Source organism: Papilio xuthus, unplaced genomic scaffold (assembly GCF_000836235.2).
Source record: "Papilio xuthus unplaced genomic scaffold, Pxut_1.1 DF826933.1, whole genome shotgun sequence".
Lineage (NCBI taxonomy): Eukaryota > Metazoa > Arthropoda > Insecta > Lepidoptera > Papilionidae > Papilio > Papilio xuthus.
In genome coordinates, this window is record NW_013531716.1 from 4,781,582 (window position 1) to 4,805,655 (window position 24,074).

The 24,074-nt window shown below is 31.5% G+C and overlaps 1 protein-coding gene across 1 annotated transcript in view; it reads left to right on the forward strand.

Annotated features, from left to right (window-relative positions):
- The first annotated feature begins 4,428 nt into the window (after positions 1-4,428).
- LOC106122061 (uncharacterized) overlaps positions 4,429-24,074 on the forward strand; it is a 377,450-nt gene continuing 357,804 nt past the window's right edge. Inside the window, exon 1 of the mRNA XM_013317911.1 lies at positions 4,429-4,953. Within this exon, the coding sequence (XP_013173365.1) occupies positions 4,944-4,953 (10 nt within the window). The 5' untranslated portion in view covers positions 4,429-4,943. The remainder of the gene's footprint in view (positions 4,954-24,074) is intronic.

The window sequence follows — 24,074 nt, forward strand, 5'->3', positions numbered from 1 at the left end:
TTGCCCTAACTGCCATAAAATGTCTAAAACAAAAGACGAGCAAAATAAAGCACTTTTGATCATTTATTAAATGCACGAAAAAAGGTCGTCAAATGGTACTGTCTCAGACCCTATTTTTCATTTGACATCAAAACAGCTTACTCTATATTGTATAAATTAATGTAATCTGAAAGTACAAACTTTAATAATAGTTAAATCTTTTCTTTATTATTCTGAAACCGGACGATTTTCATTACTTTCTTCTGTGTTTAAAAACTCTTTAGAGAGATTTTTGAAGTGTGCAGTACACAGGAAGTTTGCAATTGGACTTTTTTTCACAAAAGCTTTTCCGAGAGAGATTTATATTAGATTGGAAATTCACCGTCAAAAAGCTGCTGTTTCTATATTAATAGAATAAAGAAGTTGCAAACTAATTTACGGTTCTAATTGTTAGAAATACCACGACTGTATTTGAAATTAATTGTTTGTGCATTTCACAATTAATATTTTCAAAAATAACTAATACACCTATTTTCATACCGCATCCACTTAATTAATATTCTATATTTATATAATATTCTATATATTGTATATTATTATTTTATTTTCCGAAGGACCTTACTTACTATTATAACTTAAAAAGCCTTTACTGTTAGTCTTTATCTACCACAAGATTTGAAATTCTCAGGTGAACTGCAACTTTGACTAGTCAGTGCATTTATAACATGCTTGCCTCGACTATTTTAGTAAATTTCTAGCATATAGTTAACATTGAAAAAATACTTGTAATAAAATCTGCGTTGAATCGAACAGGATCTCGATGGGAAAGTGTACGGATTGGAGTGACATTCCCAAACAAAACCGTAGCATAGTGAGTTGCTGTCGTAAATATACCGGTCAGTACACCGAAGGCCCCGGCTCAGTGGCCGGAACCGGCGCCTCCACAGGATATTGCACAGTAAACTGCCGCCGTGTAACGGTTTCAATGTTTACCGGACCATACTGCACGCTTTTACGGAATTAATGCCTCTTTTTCGTTTTTAATTCACTGTTGCAGATTGTCCGCAGTTACTCCATCGTTTGATTGAACACTTATTGAGAAAGCTTTAGATTGTGCTAACTAAATTGAAAAATAAGTATCACTGCAATCTAAATTGGTAGACTAATTCATACTTGCACTTTAGTTTGGTACGCAACTGTGGAACATTATGAAACTAAGAGAGACCATGGAATTCAAATTATATTTTTTTTTAAATTACTATCGTGGCTTCCATATCAAGAAAGGACCGACAACAGAAGGACCAATACCTTAATATCGAGAGTGATTTCTATTTATTGTGTTCTCATACAAAAATGTATATCATTTTTTACCTGTAGCGCTTAGTGCTACGTTTATTCGAGATGCAAAGTCAGTAACACATTTCGTTAATTGCCCTTAATTAGGCCAATTTGAAAACAAAACAAGATTAACAATACCACTTCATCTTCTACCTCGTTAACTGCAAATGGTCAGCGTATTAATCACAAGTTATTTTGTTCTTTAAAATATTTTCACTAAATATAAACATAGAAATATTCACATGTCAACAGCCGTATACAGTTTGGCAATTTTGTTTCGCTTTTTTATAATATCATAATCAATAAGTGTGACTGTTTGAAAGTTGTACAGGTGATGAATTATACGAAGGTGGTGAATATCATTTTTTTTAATCATCTTTTATTTATTACAATAAAAAATAACCTTTAAAATTACTTGTTTCAAAAATAAAAACTTCTACAATTCTAACAAATATTCGTGTAGACAAATATTGCGATTTGTTCACAGTTTGTTTGAGCTTTTGTCACGGTAAATAATTCAGAGTAGCTTTTCCAAAATAAACATGAAATCTGTGCCTATTTCCCGCACGGGTTGTGGAGATGTGGCCGTTGCAGGCTGTCCGCCCCGTGACGTCACCGAGAGTTATCTATAGCCGCTGTCCACAATTGCTCACGTAATAATAACTTTAGTTGTAACTGTCCATTTGTCCATTTTAAATGTTGTCATTTATTTACTTTTGATTTAAAGTTTGCACCGTATGTCAACTATGTTGAAAAAAAAAAGAAATTTGTTTTATGATCTTCCGTTGCGTATTTTATACAGCTACCTTTTTAAATATCTAAAATATACAAAAATCACACACACGGTATCATATTCAAAGAATATGGAATTAATAGACAAGATTATGTTCTTACCGATACACATAATAAATTATGTCACTTATTAATAATAACTTGCCCTTAAATTTGAAAACGAACATAAGACTACTTCAAAGTAAGTATTAGACAAATTATTCTAGAAGATCTGTATTTAAGCTCCAATGTTACCAATGTCATAACTGCTACTAGTAAATTCTGTTTTGGATTTATGCACTAATTTTACCAACCGTGCGACACGGTTTTGTCAGATTCGCTCCCGGATTTGGAACAGTGGGCGACGACGACGGCTGTGCGGATGCGGTTGAAACCACTACGGGTAAATATAGGTTTGTGCTTTGCACTGGGTCTAATATTAAAACAATGTAATTTGTTTCTTTTTTTGACGAATTATCGTCTAAAATATTAAGATTAAAAATCAATGCTTTGTCTGATTGACTATCACCAAAAGTATCTAATAAAATATGTATTAAGTTACATGGAAAATTACATATTTATAATAACGCAAGCATTGATAAAACTGTCTCATCCACTTGCCTTGAATTTATCTTTCAACTCAAATCATTATAAGACCTTACATCGTTATAAAAATATATAAAGTTGTTAATTTCTACTATTTCCATTAAAAAAAAACTCATGAAATACCTGCGGTTGGGCTATTGCAAGAATTTGTGCGCATTCTATATTGAAAAGCTGCTTTACAGAAAATTTTTAGCCTCATTTCAATGGCGTGCAGCTCAAATTAGCTTCCAAGTTTTCTAAAGCAAAAAATTCAAAGCAGTAAAATCACTTTTGATGCTCACATGTTAAAAAAATTTAGTACTGACCTAGTTTAATTGTGTCCAAAAGAAGTAATTTTTACATGTGAATATATTTTTAATATAATGTTTAAGTTATTTCTACATTATCATTTATTACACCACGAAGTAACAATCTTAACTGCAGTAAGTCGTCTAAAAATGATGATGTATACCAAAACCTAAAAATTTAATAATTCCATAATTATTAAATTTTTCCATAACCTAAAACGTTATTTAGTCTATGCATAAGTCAATACCACTTTTGTTTATTTAAAATAACAACATTAATCATTAGTATTACGATCCAACAGATTATTTAAATATTTGATTCTCAAATTTAAACTAGAAGTATTTAATTCAACATGTTAATAATCTAACAGTATTTTGTCATAATAAATTAAAAGTATTATTAAAATTGCACGTCGGAATAACGGCCATGTTTATTTTTGACATTCGAGCAATCGTGAGGACAATGGAAGAGCGGTGTTGTTAAGAGTTCTTGTTTACAGTTCCAAAAGAAATATATGAGTTAAGGAAGGCTATTTTTTATTAAAAACATATTGTCCGAGTACAAATCCCACATTTATTAAGTAAATTTAATCCAATAAAAACCGGACTTATTCTTATATACTAATTAATTTCAATAAAATTCTTATAAAGTTTAACATTTGGTTGGTTGGTTGTCAGGTGCAGGTTTACATATAAAAAAACCTCTTAAGATCTATTTTATACAAAAAATATTTCAATATGGCATTAATTTCTTTATCATAACCTAGCAACGAGCCACAGGTCGCCTAAGCCATTCTGCTGTCAGGCTTACACTGCTCAACTATCGACTCGATTGTCTTTTGTTTTTTTTTCACAATTTCTTTTAATTATAAGGCGTCGCGTGCAAGTGGCCAGTGCTACCTCTTTGGCAGCATATAATTCGAACTCTTCAGAGTCACGACAGAGGTTGGTATGTATTTACATGATATTTTTATTTTGTTTATATATGTAAGATAATTAACTGATGGGATAAAATGTTTTTTTTTATACTCAAGTAAACTAAATATCTAATAGACAAGTAAGTTCTACAATTATTTATTGATTAAATGAAACTGAAATTCTCAATGAAGATTGGTAAACTTTGACACTTAAGGAAATTTAATTTCTCCCATAGCTGCAATAGGAATGTTTTTCTTCCAAAATATACCCAAGGGCCGTACTACGGAGGCTTATAAAAGATAATGTAATGTCTTAAAATAAAATTATTCCGTAACAAAAAAAAATGTAAATTTAGTGCATTTAATTATAAAGTTAAAGCTATATTTTTAATATAGCTTTTATTAAAATAAAATAATTGTCTAATGTTACTGGCCAGCAAGAATATTTATTTTTCGTTTTAACATTTTAAAAAGATTTTACCTGTCATTACAGTTTTCAGAAGCGTCATACTATTTAATAATGTGAAGAATTATGTAAAGGTTATGATTTCTTATTGTGTTATATAGAAGTGGATATTTTTAAAGTTAAATTAAAATGGTGAAAGGTGATATGAACAATTATTGTTGTGTAGTAGTAAATGTATGTATGTACATGTGTCGTAGTGTTTTCGTGATGTTTATTTTAATCTTACAAGTAAGTATAAACTACCGGAAAATAAAACAAATCAGATACTCGTATTAAAGATAACGGTCTACTGCGGTATTTGCTAGCTAATATAACAAATTCCTTTAAGATTCTTGGGGTTGCAAGATTTCTCGAATTATTTGGGGGCAATTTTAATAACAGTTATATATTGTAGTGTACATAACGTTATGTTTCGAGAAAATGTTGAACAGAATATGTTGAAGTATAATGAAAAGTGTTTAGTTTATGTATTAGTGTGTTTATTTACCTGTAATTGAATTAGTGGCCTTTATCATTATTGATCTAGTTGACACAGTGGGAAATGACTGTTGATATTTGGAGCAAAACACCTTTACGAAAATGATAAGAGGTAAGTGTACTTTTTATATTAGTAATTAATAATAAAGAATAGCTTCCTTTTAAGATTAAAACAAAATTTTATTTCAATGAAATAAAAAGTAAATAGTTTATATAAACTATCAAAGAGAGATAAAATCCTTGTCGGAATTAATCAAAGCCTTAAGAAGTTAATTCGTTTTTTAGCATTGCAACTATATTTACAAGGAAAAAGAAAGTTTATACTTTCCATTATCTTAATCAAAATGAAAGCTAAATCATAAAAAGCCGGCTTAATTCTTAGAGTTTATTCATTCTTTAGAATTTAATTTTTATATAAAGAAATCGACAATATTATGAAATAAATAATGCACTTGAAACACACTAGTCACCGATCGATCGTGAATGTCGCCTGTTTGTAATTTGCCTAGGTAAATGGTAAATTAAGAAAAGTCCGTATAGATTGGAGTTATTTACAAAGCGATATAGTATATTTTGAGTGAAATAGGGAAAAGTAATTATTATAGTTACCAATGTTTTAGGTGACAAGGCAATTCGCTCTCTTAGAGCAAATACAATTATCTTGATTTAAATGAAAATGTAGTATCATTGAAGCACCTCTTATTTAGTGTCTCTTCATTAAGCCGAAGTGCTTACTTAAATTAAGACAAGGAATGAGATGAGACTGACTTAACTCGTAGCAAAATATTTATAGTGAATACTTAATTATTTTATATAAAGGCAATTAAACATTAAAAATATATTACAAATCTCGTGAAATTCAAGGAAAATCGGAATTTTAGTAAAAAGTTATTCCTGGATTCCATGAATATTTTTAAGATAAAACTACTTTATGGTTTAATCATAAAATGTGACCAAAATGAATTGTTTCTCGATGTATCAACACGCTAAACCGATTTGTTCCACTTTACCTCTGTGGGGTTCTGGCATATCTATTAAAAATTATAATATCGAAAATAATATGTTTTGTTTAAAAGACAAGGATGACCAAGCAATATAAATATTACAGGACAAAAATAAAACACACTTATCTTAGTTTTGCTATTAGAAAATGTTATTTTTTTTTGGTTTTACGTAAACTAAATTTTAACATTTAGATAGAAAATTCTTTCGATAACGCTACAGAATATATTACATCGAAGACAATATATTTTTTTAATATAATTGGCTTGAGTGGTTATTTTTGGTTAAGACTGGGATCCTTAAATACCTAAAACATTGGTCACCATACGTCTGCGGCTACTCTTTGCACCTGTAAATATTTCAAAGGGCCGCTGACGTGAAAAACTAAACTAAAAAGGACAGGTGCGAAATCCTTGCACAGCGGGGGTCTACTCGACAGACCTGTCGACTCGACCCATAACCTTAATTGATAGGAATCGTTAAGCTTTAAACGCGCGCCTTCGTCGTTTCCTCAACATAAATACTATCCGATTCTAATCTCATTTTTTTTCCTGAGCCGTTACTTTATACGTCGTTCGGTCAGCGATCGTTTTATTTTCGGGTGCCTCCTTTCGATTCGATGGATAGTTATTTCGTAATAAACAGTTCATTCTTTGTCATTTGATATTTTTTTAGATTGTAACTGATAAGTTCTTATAATGTTGGCGCCGTCGGATCGGTTATAGGTAATTATGTTTTATGTCAAATTAGTAAACCGACTTGGACAAGATTAGAGACGTTAACGAACGAGGAAATTATTGCTCGTTACGGAATAATCATAGTTAGTTCTCTCTTATTGTATTCTTTACCAGCGTATATTTTTTCTCTCTTTTATCGTTGCTGCTTTTATATTAATTTTAACATCCATTACCGACTTTGATAGAACAATCATCTAACGCCAACTATTTAGCTGTTGTTTAATTAATGCTGTGAAGATCGTTTATTATAAAATTTTAAAGAGGATATGTTTATTTTTAAAGTTATAATATCATTAAAATTTATGTTGAATGTATTGTTTACAAGTATCGGAAATTAGGAAGGCGCTGTAAGTGTTAGTGAAACTAATTGAACTAATTTCAAATTATATAATCGAATAGTTCACAGAAATTCTAATGATCATACCAATGTTAGGACAGTACATTACCCCTAACAGGAACTATGCGGAATTTGTATTGGTAAATTAAGCTGACAGTAAGTACATTTATACAAAAAGATGGCAAACAAGCAAGCGGTCACTTGCCTTTGAGTGCCTTACTGAGTTCAAAGATATCGATAAATCTAATTATAAAAACTGACATAATTTAAAAGGGACACAAAAATGTTTAAAAGGTAATTAATTACACGAACATTGACGTAAATTCGATAAGGGAATAGGTACCGACTGACGTTTGTCACCGGCACCCGAAATTATCTCTACATCTGTAGGATACTTTATTTGCCCGATAAGTTTTAAAAGAATCAAATGTTTCTTTGTATTCTTTTGTTATTCTTGTTAATTATAGGAATGTTTTACATTTTAGTAATACTAAGTTTTTGTTATGGTTTGGTAGAATTGGCTAGTCTGATCTTATAGTACTTTTAATGGAAAAAGCGAAACTGTAGTATTATATAAAGTATGAACAAGTAAGTTCAGATATATTTGTTTATGAAATGCCTTATTCATGTTACAAAATATGTTTATACTTTTATTTACAATCCTACAAAAGAGATTAAAAATATAAATTCATTTTATTGAGGTGTAATCTTTTTGTCGATTAATGGTTTTTTGAACAAGACCAAAACACATTTGCTTTTGAATGAAACAGGTGCATAGTTGAGATCGGACCCGAAGCTCGTAAATTAGTTTAAACGAGGGTTATATCTCTAATTCATAATAGGTTTGATCGTGGTTAATAGTATTAAATTTTCCTTTAAGAGGGCTACAAAGATTTTTACTTGTTATACTTAATATTTAGAAGTCACACCATAGACTTACAGCCTTATTCAGAGTGGTCTTACGATTACTGAAGCATTGCTTGGTTCAGTTCTCATACTAAATCTTAACTAAGGCGCTCCCTAAGTTACTTACTAAAGTGCAGTTGTTTGCATTTGATATATGGTAATATATATATAGTGGTATTTCTTGATATAATATGAAATATTTTTATTTCTATACTACAAGTATTGTTATACGCAATTTTTATACATATAGTCGAGCTTGTTGAACTTTACTATGATGAAATGAGAACAAACTTAGTAGAGTAGTAAGTTATTAAACTTTAATACGACGCATTAAAATTTCGCATAGACAAATAGTCTACTGTCATGTAATTTTCATACACTTTAATAACTGTGTTTGACTCTTTAGAGCGAGGGTATGCTTAATTTCCGGCAACTGTCGCTTAAGTATGTTGTATAAACATAAAAGCCTTAAGAAGAAAATAGTTCTTCGCAGTATTAATTAACATGTATTTTCGAATAGTTTCATTTGTTTAAGTTTTATTTGATCCATATTTAATTAGAATATACTAATATGAAATCAGAATTTCAGGCATAATTTGCAAGAAATTAACTTATAGCAAAACGATGAATAATCTAGGACGTTTTTCACTATAAATGGAGGGACATTGGAATTCTTTATATTATTCTTTTGTCGATGTCTCTATTGGAGAAATGTTGCAGAGTGACTTGGCGTATATTGAGGACCGCCCTGGTACACTATTATCTCCTAAGTCACTTCGCATCAGAATCGATGAAGTGCTACAGATAAGCATTTCCAACCGGGAACTTTAAACGCGCACGCCTTTAATAGTTGAGGTGCGATCTATTTATGTATGTTTTGTTAAGTTTTATTTTGAAACGTTTTAATTTAAAATGGATACATTTTTTGTTTAGTATCGGTGTTAAGAGCGGTAAATGTATTGTGCAACTAATTGTTGAAACATTTACTATTCAATTGTTTCTCGTTATTTTTTTATTATATATCTACATATTCTAACTTTAATAATTTAAGTTTGAAGTACTATTTCTGAAGTTTTTGCGAGAGTTTTTCCGAGTTGAACATACTTATCATGATCACCCAGTCCGCACCTGGAGTAACATTGTGTAGGATTGTTTTAAAACGTAAAAATTTAAAATCATATAAACAGCTAGATTATGCAAAACACTAGATTCCAGTCTAGACATTTCCAGACTTGATTTTGTTTTACATTAAATATTCCCACAATACTATTAAAACAAGTGTAAGCGAAGTAACAGCTGTTGCATTTTAAAATTCAGAAATAGCATTAGATTTATTTAAATTGCTCGAAGCTGAATTTTGTATAATTACGTTTGGATAGAGTAAATAGAAAATAAATGTGCAGATCAAATTACACAGATATCTCAAGCAAATATTAACAGACAGTTGAAATTTAAATTAAATTTTTACTATAAAATGCAGAGATATTCAATTTCTAATTAAACACATTATTTGTGTATAATTTCTATTATTAGTGTACTTTTGTATCTTAAGTCTTTGGAAAAGACATATCTTTTTTGTGTGGTAAGAGACCGACAAGTAAGTAGTATTAGCAGGATATTTATTTAAATCATGCATGCGTGTTTTTTACACTAACGTAATAGATTTTGGACTGACGTTGATGGTCAGATAAGATGGTTGGAGCGCGATTCATTAGGCGTAATGATATGGTTCGTTAATCTAGGACAATCGGTCATTCTGGTAGTGAATTCTTTGCTTTGTTTGGTCACAAATTGTATTTTAACACAGCCTAGTTCGTTGAAATTGATAATATAATCATGAGAATGGAGTTTGAACGGGTCATGATACGGGTAATGATGTCTTTGTGAGATTAACGTTTCCGCTGCATTTCTTTATAGATATAAACAATTTGAATGGACCTAGACATTATTAATATTGATATTATTTGAAATATATGCATTTTATAAGATTAACTTTGTTGATAGTCAACAAAACCTACTTGATCCTTTATTTGTAGTCAAGTGTCAACATTTTTATTTAAATTTCTAGACGGACATGTCATTTTAGTGCTGAAGACTGTAGAAATCAAAGGGTTACTATTTTAATTTATTTTCATGTAGTTAAAGTACAAAATTGTTTAAAAAATTAATACAAAAGACTCGCTTTGCTCATCACTGTTTTAATATCGTGACTAGTAACTCATGGGAGATTGTTTGGCACATTTTTTTCTGTATCGTACCACGAACCGACAAGGTATGACGAGTCGTATTATTCTTTATGAAATAATCAATTAAGTGGTGGGGAGAATCTGGATTAGATGGTATCGGAACTCTGTCGGCACATGCGTTGAATCGTGAGGCCATAACAAGATTGTAGATGGAGTAAAACATCTTGACCGTGGAGTAGTTTAATTAAGACTATGTAATTTTGATACATTGCTTTATATTTTTATCTTTCTTTCTTTAGACTGTTCACAAAAAGTTGAGAAATGGTTAATACTGTGTATTATATCAAATTATATCTAACTAGCTGTTGTTTAAAATATTCCCGATTCTATGACTTTGGTTCTATAATATTTCCTTTTGTTTTTGGTGGTTTTTCATTTAATTGAATTTAATATGACAAAAATTTTAACAAACATTTTTATTATTTTGAAAAGTATCAAGTACATTTAAAGCTGTTACGAAAGTAAGATGCGTTTTGGTACACTACCATGGTATTTGAAGTATTGTCAGCGATATAATTGAAACAGCAGGGGCCGGCCCCGATTGAACTCTGATGTTTCATGCCCAAAACATAGGAAACAATGTTTTGTATAAAAACTTCATTTAATATCGTTTAATTGCCTCCATACTTTAATTAGGATCGCTTCGTGTTGTCCATGATTAATGTTCTATCATTAATAACATGTCCAAAATGAGATTTTAAACAGTCATAATGTAATTGGGCTGTAGCTCAAAAATTCGTAATGAATAAATTATATGATAGAAATTATTAATAGGCTTTAAGTTATTGATAGGTTTTTTACATGAACGTTTAACATAATTTTACCATGGCAATTATTACCTTAACAATTTTACAAACTAGTGTTTGTCCGTGACTTCGTCAGCGCGGAATTACAAAAAAAAGTAGCCCGAGTTGTGTGCGTGAGTATACATCAGCTTTCTTCTACTCCAAGTCCTATCGAAATTGGATGTTACCCGAAACAAACTCGGATTTGAGGAGACAGACTGGCAAACAGAAGAAGTTTTCAAAATAACATTACAATTTCAAGCAACGCAAATGCATCATGTTCACAAAATATGACTTTTTTTGATCGTTTCTTCGATGTTACATAAAGTAATTAGAAAGAAATTACGATTAATGAATTTTGACGTATTGCCTCAATTAATATTCGTGATTCGTTGACTAAATTAAGTGAATAATTTTAGGTAATTTTAGTATTCTTAAAATTTTTCCTATCCATGTATTATATCTAAATAGCTGTATTTATTGATTTTATAGAAGAAATTAACATTTTATCATTGGAGTAATTAATGACACAAATAATCACTCCTTTGTGAATTGGCAAATACTTGAAAACTAATCACGACAGCTGTTACTTTGACGAAGGGATCCATTGATTGGAAATATCTCAATGCTTGTCTAACTTATTCATCAATTTATGTAACAACGTTGGCTTTATTTAACAGGGGTATTTAAATAATGACAATATCATATTTCATCTAAATAGTAAACAGTTTTTGAATATCTTCTATCGATATATATATAAAAATCAATTGCTGTTCCTTAGTCTCGCTAAAACTCGAGAACGGCTCAACGGATTTATCTTATTTTGATATTGAAATGTTCGTGGAGGTCTCGGGAAGGTTTAAAAGTTGAGAAAATTTTGAATAATTGTTGAGAAAACCCTAAAAACACCCTTTTTCTTTTTCCCATATAAACGGGTGAGTGGATTTTACCGAAACATGGCATAGATGTTGGATATAGAACACATGTAGGCTAATAATTATTCTTTATTTTAATTACGCGCGAACGGAGGCGCGAGCGACAGCTAGTAAGATATAATAATCAAAGCTGTAATTTATTTGGTTGTTGTTAATAATGAGTACTTATAAATTATAGTTCTTAGTTATTATTTCGCTATTTGATAGAAAAGAAAGTTTATAAATCTTAAAACGATTGATTATATCACGATAGTGTTACGCCAAGTAGCGTATGTGAGACTTTATTGCCAGTACTTTGACAAGTTTATTGTGGCAGCCATCTTGCGGTCATTTGGACTGAAATTTTAATTAGTTCTGATGCCCTTGTTAAATATATATACTTCTTTTATGACTTAACAGCCCGCCTTGTTTCTTGGAAAATTAATTTATCAGGGCCCTAATGAACAGCGAATTCAAGTCAGCTAATTAAGAAATTACGTTTGGTTCTACAATTGCCCTTATTCAAATTGGTGTTTTGACTGTAACTAAAATAACCTTTTGTCTAGGTCTAGACGTATATACATTTAGGATCTATACAGATTAATGGCAATAAGTAAATAGTATTCATGGTATTTCTAGAACCAATTATATCTAAATTCTGATAGACAATTTATGTATTATGTACGCGAGGAATTATAAAAAAAACTTAATAAGTAGCCTATGTATTCTTCCAGACTATGTTCAACATGTGTGCCGAATTTCATCAAAAATTGTTGAGCCGTTCTGGACATACCTTCAAGCAAATATCTATCCATCCATCCAAACAATCGTATTTATAATATTATATATTAGTATAATTATGTGAGTTATAAAGCAGTAATAAGAATCAAAACACACACAATTAAACGGGATGTTGTGAAAGAGTTCTATTAACTACTACTGATATCTGATGGACGTAAGACAGTTAGACGACAATTTATTATTCGTCAAGTTCGAAGACTCATTCCGATAAATATACGACGTTTGTGTAAGACGAGCGGATTGATGCTAGATGAGCCCAGATAAGTAACACGCCCAAATAATTGGACGGTTTTATGACAGCCAAACTTGCTACTATGGTAGCTAAATACATGCTTAAAGTAAATAATTTAATTTGAAGACGTTCTCTTTTCAGAGTGTGAATGACTCCTATGAATGAAAATTAAATGTTTTTATGCATGTTTTAGATTGTATTTTTAATAATAGATATATCTTATTTGATAGCCAAATGTTAGTATTATAGTGTTACGTTTAAAAGGTCTTTTTAAATTGTCATAGTAGCCTTTAACAGTTAAAAAAAGTTTATCGATTGTTGTCAAAAAAACTGTAACGGAATGATCGGTTTAAACCTCAAGAAATTAGAATAACACTACGTGTAATCAAATCGGGAATGTTTTACGTAATAAAAGCTTTTATTGCTCCAATATGCCTCTCGTCAACGTGACGACCCAAAAACTAACTTGTTATTCGACGTCCATTTAATTTATAAAGACTTTTATTGTCCAAGTTTAATGTCCACTAATTTAGATAGAAATTTATGACTGATAATGCAAATCAAATCTATACCGGTACTACGTGAGTCTATTCGGTTTTATAATAATGTATTCTTTATATCGTTATATTATATCGGATAAATATAAAAGGTAAAATTGAATATAAATGTATATTTATGAAATTTGTAATCTTTGTTTTTGCGTATGCAAATTAATATATAACTATATCGAAAACAGTCCTCATATAAACGATACCTAATTATTATTATTTTTCTTTGATGAATTTCCGTCAAAATAACCTTTATACGTTTCGTTTTAAATAATTATAGAAAGTCGTGAAAACTACTCTTTCCTCATAAAACAAAACACAATGATCAGTAAACGCTGCATACCAACAGTCTTTTGTTTCTAATTACAGAATAATGTCTCGGTTGTCAATAGCAGATTTTCATTATATATAACATTCCTAAGTGAAAATTTCTTAGAACGCTTTGTAAACAAAAATCAAATTACTCTCGCTCGATTCCCACTTAAAAGGAACGTCGTAATGCCGTTAAATTCTCAAGTGTTTTTATTAAACTCTCCACTTAAGCTTTAAGCTTATACTAAGAGTTTGTTCAGGTCAATAATCCTAGAACGAGGTTCTTTTCTTGTTGAGAATGGGCAATTTTCACTCAGCTTTTAAAAAAACATTTACGATCCAACAACTTAAACTACTTCGAATTATTAACCACTGAGTGGTGAGACTGTATCAACACCGAAAGTACGGCTTAAAATGAAAAATAAAAACTGTCTTGTTCCATATATCACTATCTCCTTAAGCAAGCAATAATGCCGTTGTAATATTTAAATCACACCTTCTGTTATGACAGATGCTTCACCTACGGGCAATATCCCCTTTCTTCTCAAAGACTTCTTATACGTTTGCGACTAGCTTACTGTGAAATCTCATTTGCAAGGCCTTAAAGCGGGTGCAAATAAGTGGTCCAGGAATTATTCACACTCTTCTTGTATTTAATAAATGATCTGTTCCCCCTTTATCGAATTGCGACCTTATTACAAGTGAGTATAAAGGTGAAAATTATGTACATGATACTTCTACACATAAGCGCCAACAGGATCCCGTTTCTTTGATGTTTGAAAGAGAGAAAAAAATACGAACAGTGGATGCGAGTGCAACGCAATTTGAACGGACGGCATAGTCTCGTTTATAAATATTTATTACCTAATTATCTTGCTCTGGCTTAACACCTCGAGCGAAATTTAAGTTGGTGTATTCAAACAGGCAATCTGTACTTAATTTCGAAAGTGATAAGCAATTTTCTTTCACGACGTGTTAACGCGGTAATAAAGATGTCCATAGCAATCACTCTTTACGTTTGCTTTGAAGCGCAAAGTCCTTCATTTTGCAAAGTTTAAATTATACAAGACCTCTAAAAAACTCGTTTTCATATTCCACGACATTATTCTGTAATGAGGTCGTTGAAATAGGTATAACATGATTTTTAATAACGGAGAAAAAGTACTAAACAGTTTTATTAGAAGCATACAAAAAAATAGGCTTTTAAACTTTTCATCCCACTGAACCATTAACAATGGACTAAAAAATATTTTAAAATGAAGTCGTGTAAATCAAGACTCCTCCCAGTCAAGTGAAATTGTGAATAACTAGAACCAAGATCGATATTAAATATTGGAAAACATTCATTTATACTTAACAGTTTAAATGGAATAATAATTTAAATAATATTTGTCAACACACGGAACCATTGGAGTTTAATTATGGAAATGCGACGCTTTATCACGAATGAACAGCATTTTACACTTAAACCGATGTCGTTGACACGATCAAGTTGCCATTACGGGCTTAGCCGTCTTTTATTTACTCACACGGGATTGTCGGAATATGTTATGACAGATTTGTTATATTATAGACGATAAATATTCATATAAGTGAACTAAGACAAAATATTTAAAGTCATTGTTATTCTATCCTATGCTCTACAGAGAATGTAGTATTGTTTTTACTGTAAAAAACTAACTTTATAAGTCAATTACTTTAAATCTCTGAAATTTGAGAAAGTGACGACAAAATATACATTTAGTATAAAACTATAAATTGATAGACGATATTATTTTATACCAAAAAGATTACAATTTCAATTTATAGCAGTTTAGTGATATAAACTGTTATAAAATCAGTTCGAATTACAGTTTAACTTATTGAACAGAGCACGTGAGGATGTAAATCGTCGATGAATATTATTGTCACGTTGTAAATATGGTTTAGTAATACGATTCTACTATGTTTATTATAAAGTATTACCGTATTTTCTTCTACATATATTTATGAATTTTTATTTAAATGAAGCATTGTGCATGTAAATATCATCATCTTCAGCTCACTATACGTCCCCACGGAGGGGCTCGGAGCCTACCCTAAATTAGGGGTGATTTAGGCCACAGTCAACCACGCTGACCCAGTGCGGGTTGGTTTTCACACATATCTTTAAATTTATTCGCAGATATGTGGAGATTACATCACGATGTTTTCCTTCACCGTAAGAGCGTCGGATACATATGTAAATCGAAAATCGAAATACACATTGGTACATGGCGTGATTCGAACTCAGGACCGACAGATTTCAAGTCAAATGCTTAACTCCTGAGCCACCAACGCTCTATGTATGTAAATTTAATAGAAAAGGAAAATTACAGCGTTATAGACGTCGATCATGTTTGTTTCACAATCTATTTTATTTTTCGTAAAAAATACGTATATTTATTTTTTACATAATTACCTAACAGATTATATGACGTGCGGAGATATTTTAAAATACTCATTGCATTTATTTTATACTGAATAACTGAATAACCAACAATACATGGAATAGTGTCACGTCGAGCACGCATCGTCAAACTAATGATGCGTAAAAATATTTCTCGTGTTCCCTTTATAACCGTTAATTAATCAGGTTTAATATTTAGTCAAAGTTTATTTTCAAAATTGTACGAACATATACTGGTTTGTTTGTACAAGATCGTGTCCATTAGCCTTTATTAAGAGTCTGGTCAATATTGATCAATGTTTTATGGTCGCCCGATGACATAACGATGCAATTAAATTTCAACCCCCACTATCCATGGAACGTTTGATGTATGCACTTTATGCACTTGCTAAGTGTGCCCGACGTATTAATTTGTTGCGGTTATAATCAAGTTAATTGTTTGTCGAACGAAGGTAACGGGTACTTGCATTAAATTGCCGCATGATTAATTAAAACGAGATTTCTAATTAATGAAATATATTTTAAACTAGCTGTCGACCGTGACTCCGTTCGCGCGTAATTAAAAAAAACGTAATTAGAAGCCTATGTGTTCTTCCAGACTATGTTCTATTTTCATGCCAACGGGATTCATGCAGTTTTTCTAGAGCTACCTTCGAACATCATCAAAGTAAGATAAATGTCTCGTCTGATATGATGCTTTTTTAATAATCCGTAAATATCCACAGGATGTTTGATTTTTATTTTTATAATTCTAAACACTAATATAGGCTTTCTTCAAATGTTTTGTCACTTTATAAGCAGATTACAAGCTATCTGTATCGGCTATTACACTGTCCTGTTAAGAACTGTCAAATCCAATTTTGTTACTCGTAGCCCTATTAAAACTAAAATATAACTACGATGTCACATTTCGGGAACCTCACATAATATGTAAATTCTCAGAACTATACCAAACATGAAGACGAAACTAATATATGTCTGAAGTTAGCGCATCACTGGTCCATATTTAGTTGATAGCGAACGTCACACAAGATTAGATGATTCGACGTTGCAACTGACTAAACTCGGTCGTAGTCCAATTTTGGTTTTGCAACTGGGCAAAAAGTTTGTACGCGGCCAGGTAACTTGTTCATTGTGACAGGCGAGGACAAATTTGCATTGTAATGGATACCCGGACTTCGCTTCGGTCAACTCTATTTATGTGATTATCTTCACAAACTCACAGCATTGCAGTTTGGATAGATTCAAAATTGATGTTTCTAGAGTTATATCAAAATAAATGCTTTTACAATTGGAGCGTACATCTCTGTCTGTATCTTATTCGATCAAGAAGGTAGGAACAATCGTAATACTACAAAAATTCAATCACAAAGTTCTATGTTACGCAACGTGCCTTGACTTTCAATGCAAACATTTAAATCCTATTATATTTAAATCCTGCTGGCAGGTATTTTAAGATGTATTAGTGTGTAATATAATTTATCGACTTCCTGACGTCATTTAGCTACATATTCTAGTTGGAGATTAATTTTTTTCAACACCATTTCAAAAGACGACTTAAATTTATGTCGTCAAGCGGAGTCGCTTAGCTTAGATTTGTATTGAGAAATTCATTGTAACAAAACTTGAGCCAATAAGTCAAATTATAAACATTTAAGGTAACCACACAATGGGTTAAGCTTCGTGCCCCTATTATTTGCGGGTGGCCCCCACCCCGGTTGAACGCTTTGTACTCCACAAAATAGATTCGTCACTATTGTAAAGATATCGTATTGGAGCACGGATTTCAGAACGTCGAATTATCCTTCGATATTCCAGTCGATGTTCAATTTTGTTGCAAATTATCTATTGTGGAAAGACACGTGCTTGATTTTTGATACAAGTTGGCGGTAATTTCGATACGTTTGTTTAGAATACTGAGAGCAAGACGTAAGGCCAATTATTTATATTAATTGACAATATTTGTGTACAATTTTACCAAATTTACTGATATTGTTCTCAATTCTATCTTATTCAGTTTTTGTCTTTTTACATTTTGTGAAAATTGTATTTGTCTAAAAGAATTTGTCATTAAACATTTTCGAAAAATACCATTGGAATAGTTCTGTTGAGACATTGATGAGTATACGTTGAAAGACTAGTATGTCTGTTGGACTTTAAAAAAAACTCAGGCGACCAACTGGGCTGTCCACGAATGAAATGAAGCAAAGGCATCTGCCGTCGACCGCATTGTTCCTTTGTTGTTAGCTCGTGGCCAGAACCTTTGTCTGAGAATTGTTTTATACTGAATGTAAGTCACGAATACTATGTACTGTCTAACTGAATAAGGACGGCTCATTCTTCGCTACTCCGCTTGCTTATTGCTATACCACCGTTCTCACTTACATCTCTATCATGCACATATCGCTGTTAAACTCAAGTGAACGCTTTTAACAAGCACGTTGTTTGACTCGAGTCAACATCTTAAGTAGAATACTTTGAATTTAAGCCGTGTCTTTATTAAATCTTTTACCGTGGGTTTTCGAGAGCAAACTATTTGAATAAAATGACGGTATGTGTTATCCCCGTGTAGATGATATGCGTCTTTGACAACACAGAGATAACAATATGTTTGAAATGAGGATTTTGGTTTTAAAATCCCACGGTTAGTCAATTATCTAAATTTTAAATATTATATAAAAATACTAAATAGTCAAAACGATCTGAAAACGTAACTAAAATTTTAGATGAATCGAAAACTTTAATAAACTCTAATTGCAAAGCAATATTTGAGAAGTTTCCATTGGACAATATTTAAGTCTCATATCTTATTGCGACTCCAAGAGAACCGAATAAAAATGTATCAAGATTCAGAGAAAGCAATTGCTTCAGATATAGGATATGATATAGAAAATGCAACGAATGCGATTCTCCTATGCTCCATCGACTTTAACTTACTCGTATTTCTGGCAGTAAGTATTTGAGAAATATCTTCACGAAGTAATTCTATCATTTCTCTCTAAGATATTGAAAGCAAGACGGGAATTGCTTATTTATCGTTCACTGCATGTCTGCGGAAGTGGAGTCGTTAGAAGGTCGTCCTTTGAAGCATTTTTCGTGCGCCATTTTAAATACACATTTTTGCGACATGCTTACCAATTGTTTTAAACTTATTTTTAATCAAATCCACTATTTTATTTATAATCAGCAAAAGTGATAACTTTGCGTCAATTATGTTTCTAAGCTAATCAAATGGAAAGTATGTTCTAATTCTGTCGAAACATCTTCGCAAAAGCTTTAAGATATATGAAAACAATGTGAAACCATCGACCTTTACAAGTTCGCCTGTTGGACGAAGCTCTCTCGTTAAGTGGCATGTTCTTACTCGCCAAACTTGACCTTAAAGTCATTTCAATCTTGAGCCAAGATAACCGCCAACATCGATCTCAGTGGGACGTACAGACCTTTGACCGAGATTCTTTAAAGACTTAATATATTTTGGTTAAGCATTCTTTTTCTCACATTGAGTCATTGATTGAATTCGGTTTTTTTATTTTATGAATAAAATTATTAAATTAAGTAAAATTGTTTTATTAATATCGTTAACCGAGATATAACGTATTTTATTTGGTATTGTCGGTTGCATGCAAGAATAAGGGGTATGTTTTATTTATGAAAAAGGCAAACTCCGATGCCTATTCAACGGAGCCCGATCAGGCTCGTCCGCAGTTCCTAATGCGGGAAACCCATCAAACTTTCTCTTAATACCCCTGCTTTCGTAATGAAACTTGCGATCTCGGCGATTGCGTGGAAATAAATACGAACTCAGCAGTTGGTTTTGCAACTTCTAAAATGCGCCGCCATCGAATAGAAACGCCTTTGTTAATTTTAAAAGCAAGTTTCCCATTCAACTGCAAATTGCACTTCAGCGAACGTAAACTCAACAAAAGCGACAAGCACAATTTCTAGTTTCATACCGAGTTTTATAAACTGTCCTGACTTTATTAAACGAACAAATTGAATTCATTATTTCATTTAAGTGCAAGCTGGCTTAACTCTAGCTCCACCCGCCGCTCGGCCAGGAGAAGGTTTTTTGGGCTATCGGACTTTACTATGTTTTTAATTCGTCTTACTTTAATCGTATAACTTGCAACTTGCTTAAAGTAACTTGTTCGTAAACATATTTATGCAACTAAACAATCATAGAATCTTTTACCAATGTAAAATGAATTGCGAAAACCCAGAAAAAGGATATTTTTTAACTAACTGCATGGCACTAACTGCGTAGTTTTGCATTCGAGTTATGTCAGACCAATACGTAAACTGTATTTCCTATTCGCAAATGGTCTATATTTTTAAAATCCTCTACAAAATTGCGCCAATTCGAATTCCACGCAATACAAAAAGGAATTGAAACTAAAATGTGATGAAATTGTTTTCATAAATTAAAATAAAAACGTTGTTCTAAAATTAAAATATTTTGTAGTATAAAGTAATTTCTTTATATTTTTATTTTAATTATTTAATCTCCTCTACAAATTAAAAAAGCCTCTTTACTAAGAATATTAAATTCGATCTTTTGTAAAGAAAGTTTCAAAATATTTATCGACTTCCGATTAACGCCTATTCTTGATAATAGTAGCTATATTACAGACGGATCAAGTCGTCCGAAGAATTTTTTGTGTTATTTAATGTGCCGCTAGGTCAATATGTCAAAGCAAAGTTGGGTTTAAAATTCATTATACTTTATAATTCGTGTATATACTTTCGACTTAATATTGACTCTTTCACTCTACGAGTCACAAAGAAAAGAGGTTGCATGGACAATTAAAGTTGTAAATATTTATATGGTTATTTAAAATTCTTAAAAAATATTAAGAGTTATTCAAAGGTGCTTCGTCATAGACTAGATAATTTTCATACGTGTATAAGATATTTGTAGGAAATTTATGTTCTATAGTAATAGTTCTTCATGAGTATCAAAGCACTCTAATTAACCCCTTTAAATAAAATAAATCCAACTCCTTCTCCACAAATACGTGCTTGGTATATGATGTAAACGAAGCCGAGACGATCTTTAAATAAATATACTAATGGAAGTATGAATATTTTCAACAGATTAATATGCTAAGCGCGCCCGCTCTTATAGCCGACGCGAAATCCAAGCAATTTTCTCGACAGCCCAGACGTAATTGAGTACGTACTGTACAAAATAGATCCCACTGCCTAATATAAAATTTGATTTAAAGTAGCCATTATTATAATGTATGCGACACTTGGCTGATAATAATATCTACGGTATGGGGAATATAAAGGTACTGGTCCACAACGGGTAAGATTTGACATAACGCTACGATTATCATCCGTGCCGCCCGCATCGCATCAAGACAAAGCAAATGCGTTTAATCCATGCGTGCGGTGCGTCCAGCGCCAACGGTCGCGTACCGTATATTACATTTTCTTAGGAGTTAGTAACCATGAATTAGCACTGTACGTACTGATGTTATGTTTCTTTCTCTATAAAATAAACGTTGATCACCACAACATTATGCATTAAAAACAAATGACAGGTTTTAAACAAAAAAAGGTTGTTGAGATACTATTTGCATATCGATATCTTGTGAAAAGCATTTTCGGTTGTTTATATGGTTTTACATAAATTCTTCCTCATGTGAACGTTATTTATTTCCCTCTATATCAAAGCCTACGTGTACGTCAGTAACTTCGTCTCAGAATTCTAAATGGCAACAGATCTCTATCACTATATGTAATAAAGCATATATTTTATGTAATTTATGTCGTTTGGATTCGCTTATGAATACAAATTTAAGGCATATTTCTTACTGGAGTTTGGAATAGTAGCTAAAAGATATATTGTAGACAATTCTAACGCAAAATACAGTTTCCTTAACTTTAATTGTTCAAAAAGTTTAAAACCTGTAGGTCTAATAAAAACAATATAAAATTAACTGCCTTTTTCCGATTTAAAAATATGTGACAGTTCGATTTAAGAATCTTTTTAAACATATTTAATTTAACCCCAAATATATAGATAAGATGTGACTATAGAACAAATGTCGACTAAACGATTAAACGACGAATTGAAATATATGCTCTTTTAATTTGACTTTAGGTGTGGCAGTCTAAATTTTAATTTAAAAATGCCGAGTAAGAATAGCATGAGAAGACTGAAGTGCCATTTCAGTATAGTTTTGCGACCATCTTGCCCAGAGAAACACGATATTACCAAGAGACAATTATTTGTCTAAGTAATTCCAATTCTCTTTTCCCTCTACGTGACTTCAGTCTTAACTGGCTCTTAGTTTGTTTTTATGTGCATATTATTTTTTATTTCAATTAACATCGTACCATATAAATGTTTAGCTGTCGTTAAGAATTTTAAAACAAACTTACTATGAAAATACAGTAGTCATGTTTGGGTGGCCCAAGTATTTACAGATTTAAAAATGTATGATTTTAAAACTATTATTTTAGTTTTGTTTGTTTAAACACATAAAGTCAAAGTTGAGAAGACGTACCAAAAGTAGTTATTTATTTTCATTTTTGTCTATGTTTATTATTTCTTAATAATTGTTGGTTAATATTCGTAAAATGTACGCCTATGTATACATGTAAGTTGGGTCCGCTGCATAATAATTCTCAGTTATGAAATCTGCAAAATGCAATAAAATCATTTTAATGCGAATGCAAAGATAAATAAGTGGATTTTAAGTAAAATATTTTCATAATATTTTTATTTTATAGACACGACTAAGCTCTAAGATAGTTTTATTAAATTCCTGGCGAGGCCGTTTCAACGCATTCACTTCCTATGCAAATGGCCCGCTCTCACACTGCGCCGGACAGCTATTGCATATCCAGGGTATTTTATAGTCGGAACCAACGCTGCTACGGTCGTTCTTTTAAAACATTCATACTCTATATGTGTTTCATTAACGACTATTTGATAACACTCTGGTACTTTAGTTAATTCTCGCCATCCACTGAAGTGTTAGTTTGTAATTTGTAGCGTAATTAATTAGCGATATGTAAGTTAATTATTGAAATGTTGGTTTTTATTACGGTGTTAGAATAGTCGATAGAAGCAAGAGTAGACTGGAATTTTTCTTCACATATTGACTTTATTTCGGAGTTATTAAATTAAGATATACATGTTAAAAAAAGTAAAATATCTATTTTATACATAGGCGCAAAAAGGAAAAGTATTCAGTAAACAAACAAATAAATTTCCAAACTAATTAATAATGCTTAACTGCGTAAACTGGGCCCAATCAGCAGACCCTATTATAATTTTGAATAACTTTTATAAAGTAAATAGTTGAAAATAAGAACTAACTTGTAGTAATAGCAGAAGCAAACGCTTTCAAACATTCAACATTTGTTATGCGCTGAGTTAAATTGAGTTAAGAAAAGTTTCGCTGTGTATTGTTTTACTCTTTTGTTTAATTAAAACAAAAACCAAAACTGTTTACCAGCAGTTTGTTTCCTTGATTCAAATTTTAGTTGCAGTGTACAATAGTTCCTTAATAAATTGTGAATTTATTATGTCATCATCAGCTCACTAAGCGTCCCCACAGGGGGGCTCGGAGCCTACCCTAAGTTAGGGGTAACTAGGCCATAGTCAACCACGCTGGCAAAGTGCAGATTGGTTGACTTCACACATATCTTTGAATTTCTTTTCAGATATGTGCAAGTTGCATCACGATGTTTTCCTTCACCGTAAGAACGTCGGATAAATGTATGTAAGTCGGAAATCGAAAAAAACATTCATACATGATGGGATTCGAACCTAGGACCTGCAGATTGCAAGTCAAGTGCTTGACTCCTGAGCTACCGACGCCACAGACGAGTTTATTTATACTCTTTTATTATTGAATACGTACCAATTGACGAACAAGTTACAATGGATATTATTTTGCAATTACTGATTTAAAAAAAATGGATGAAAATAAGAAATTTTAATGCACGTAATTAACCTAGTACCT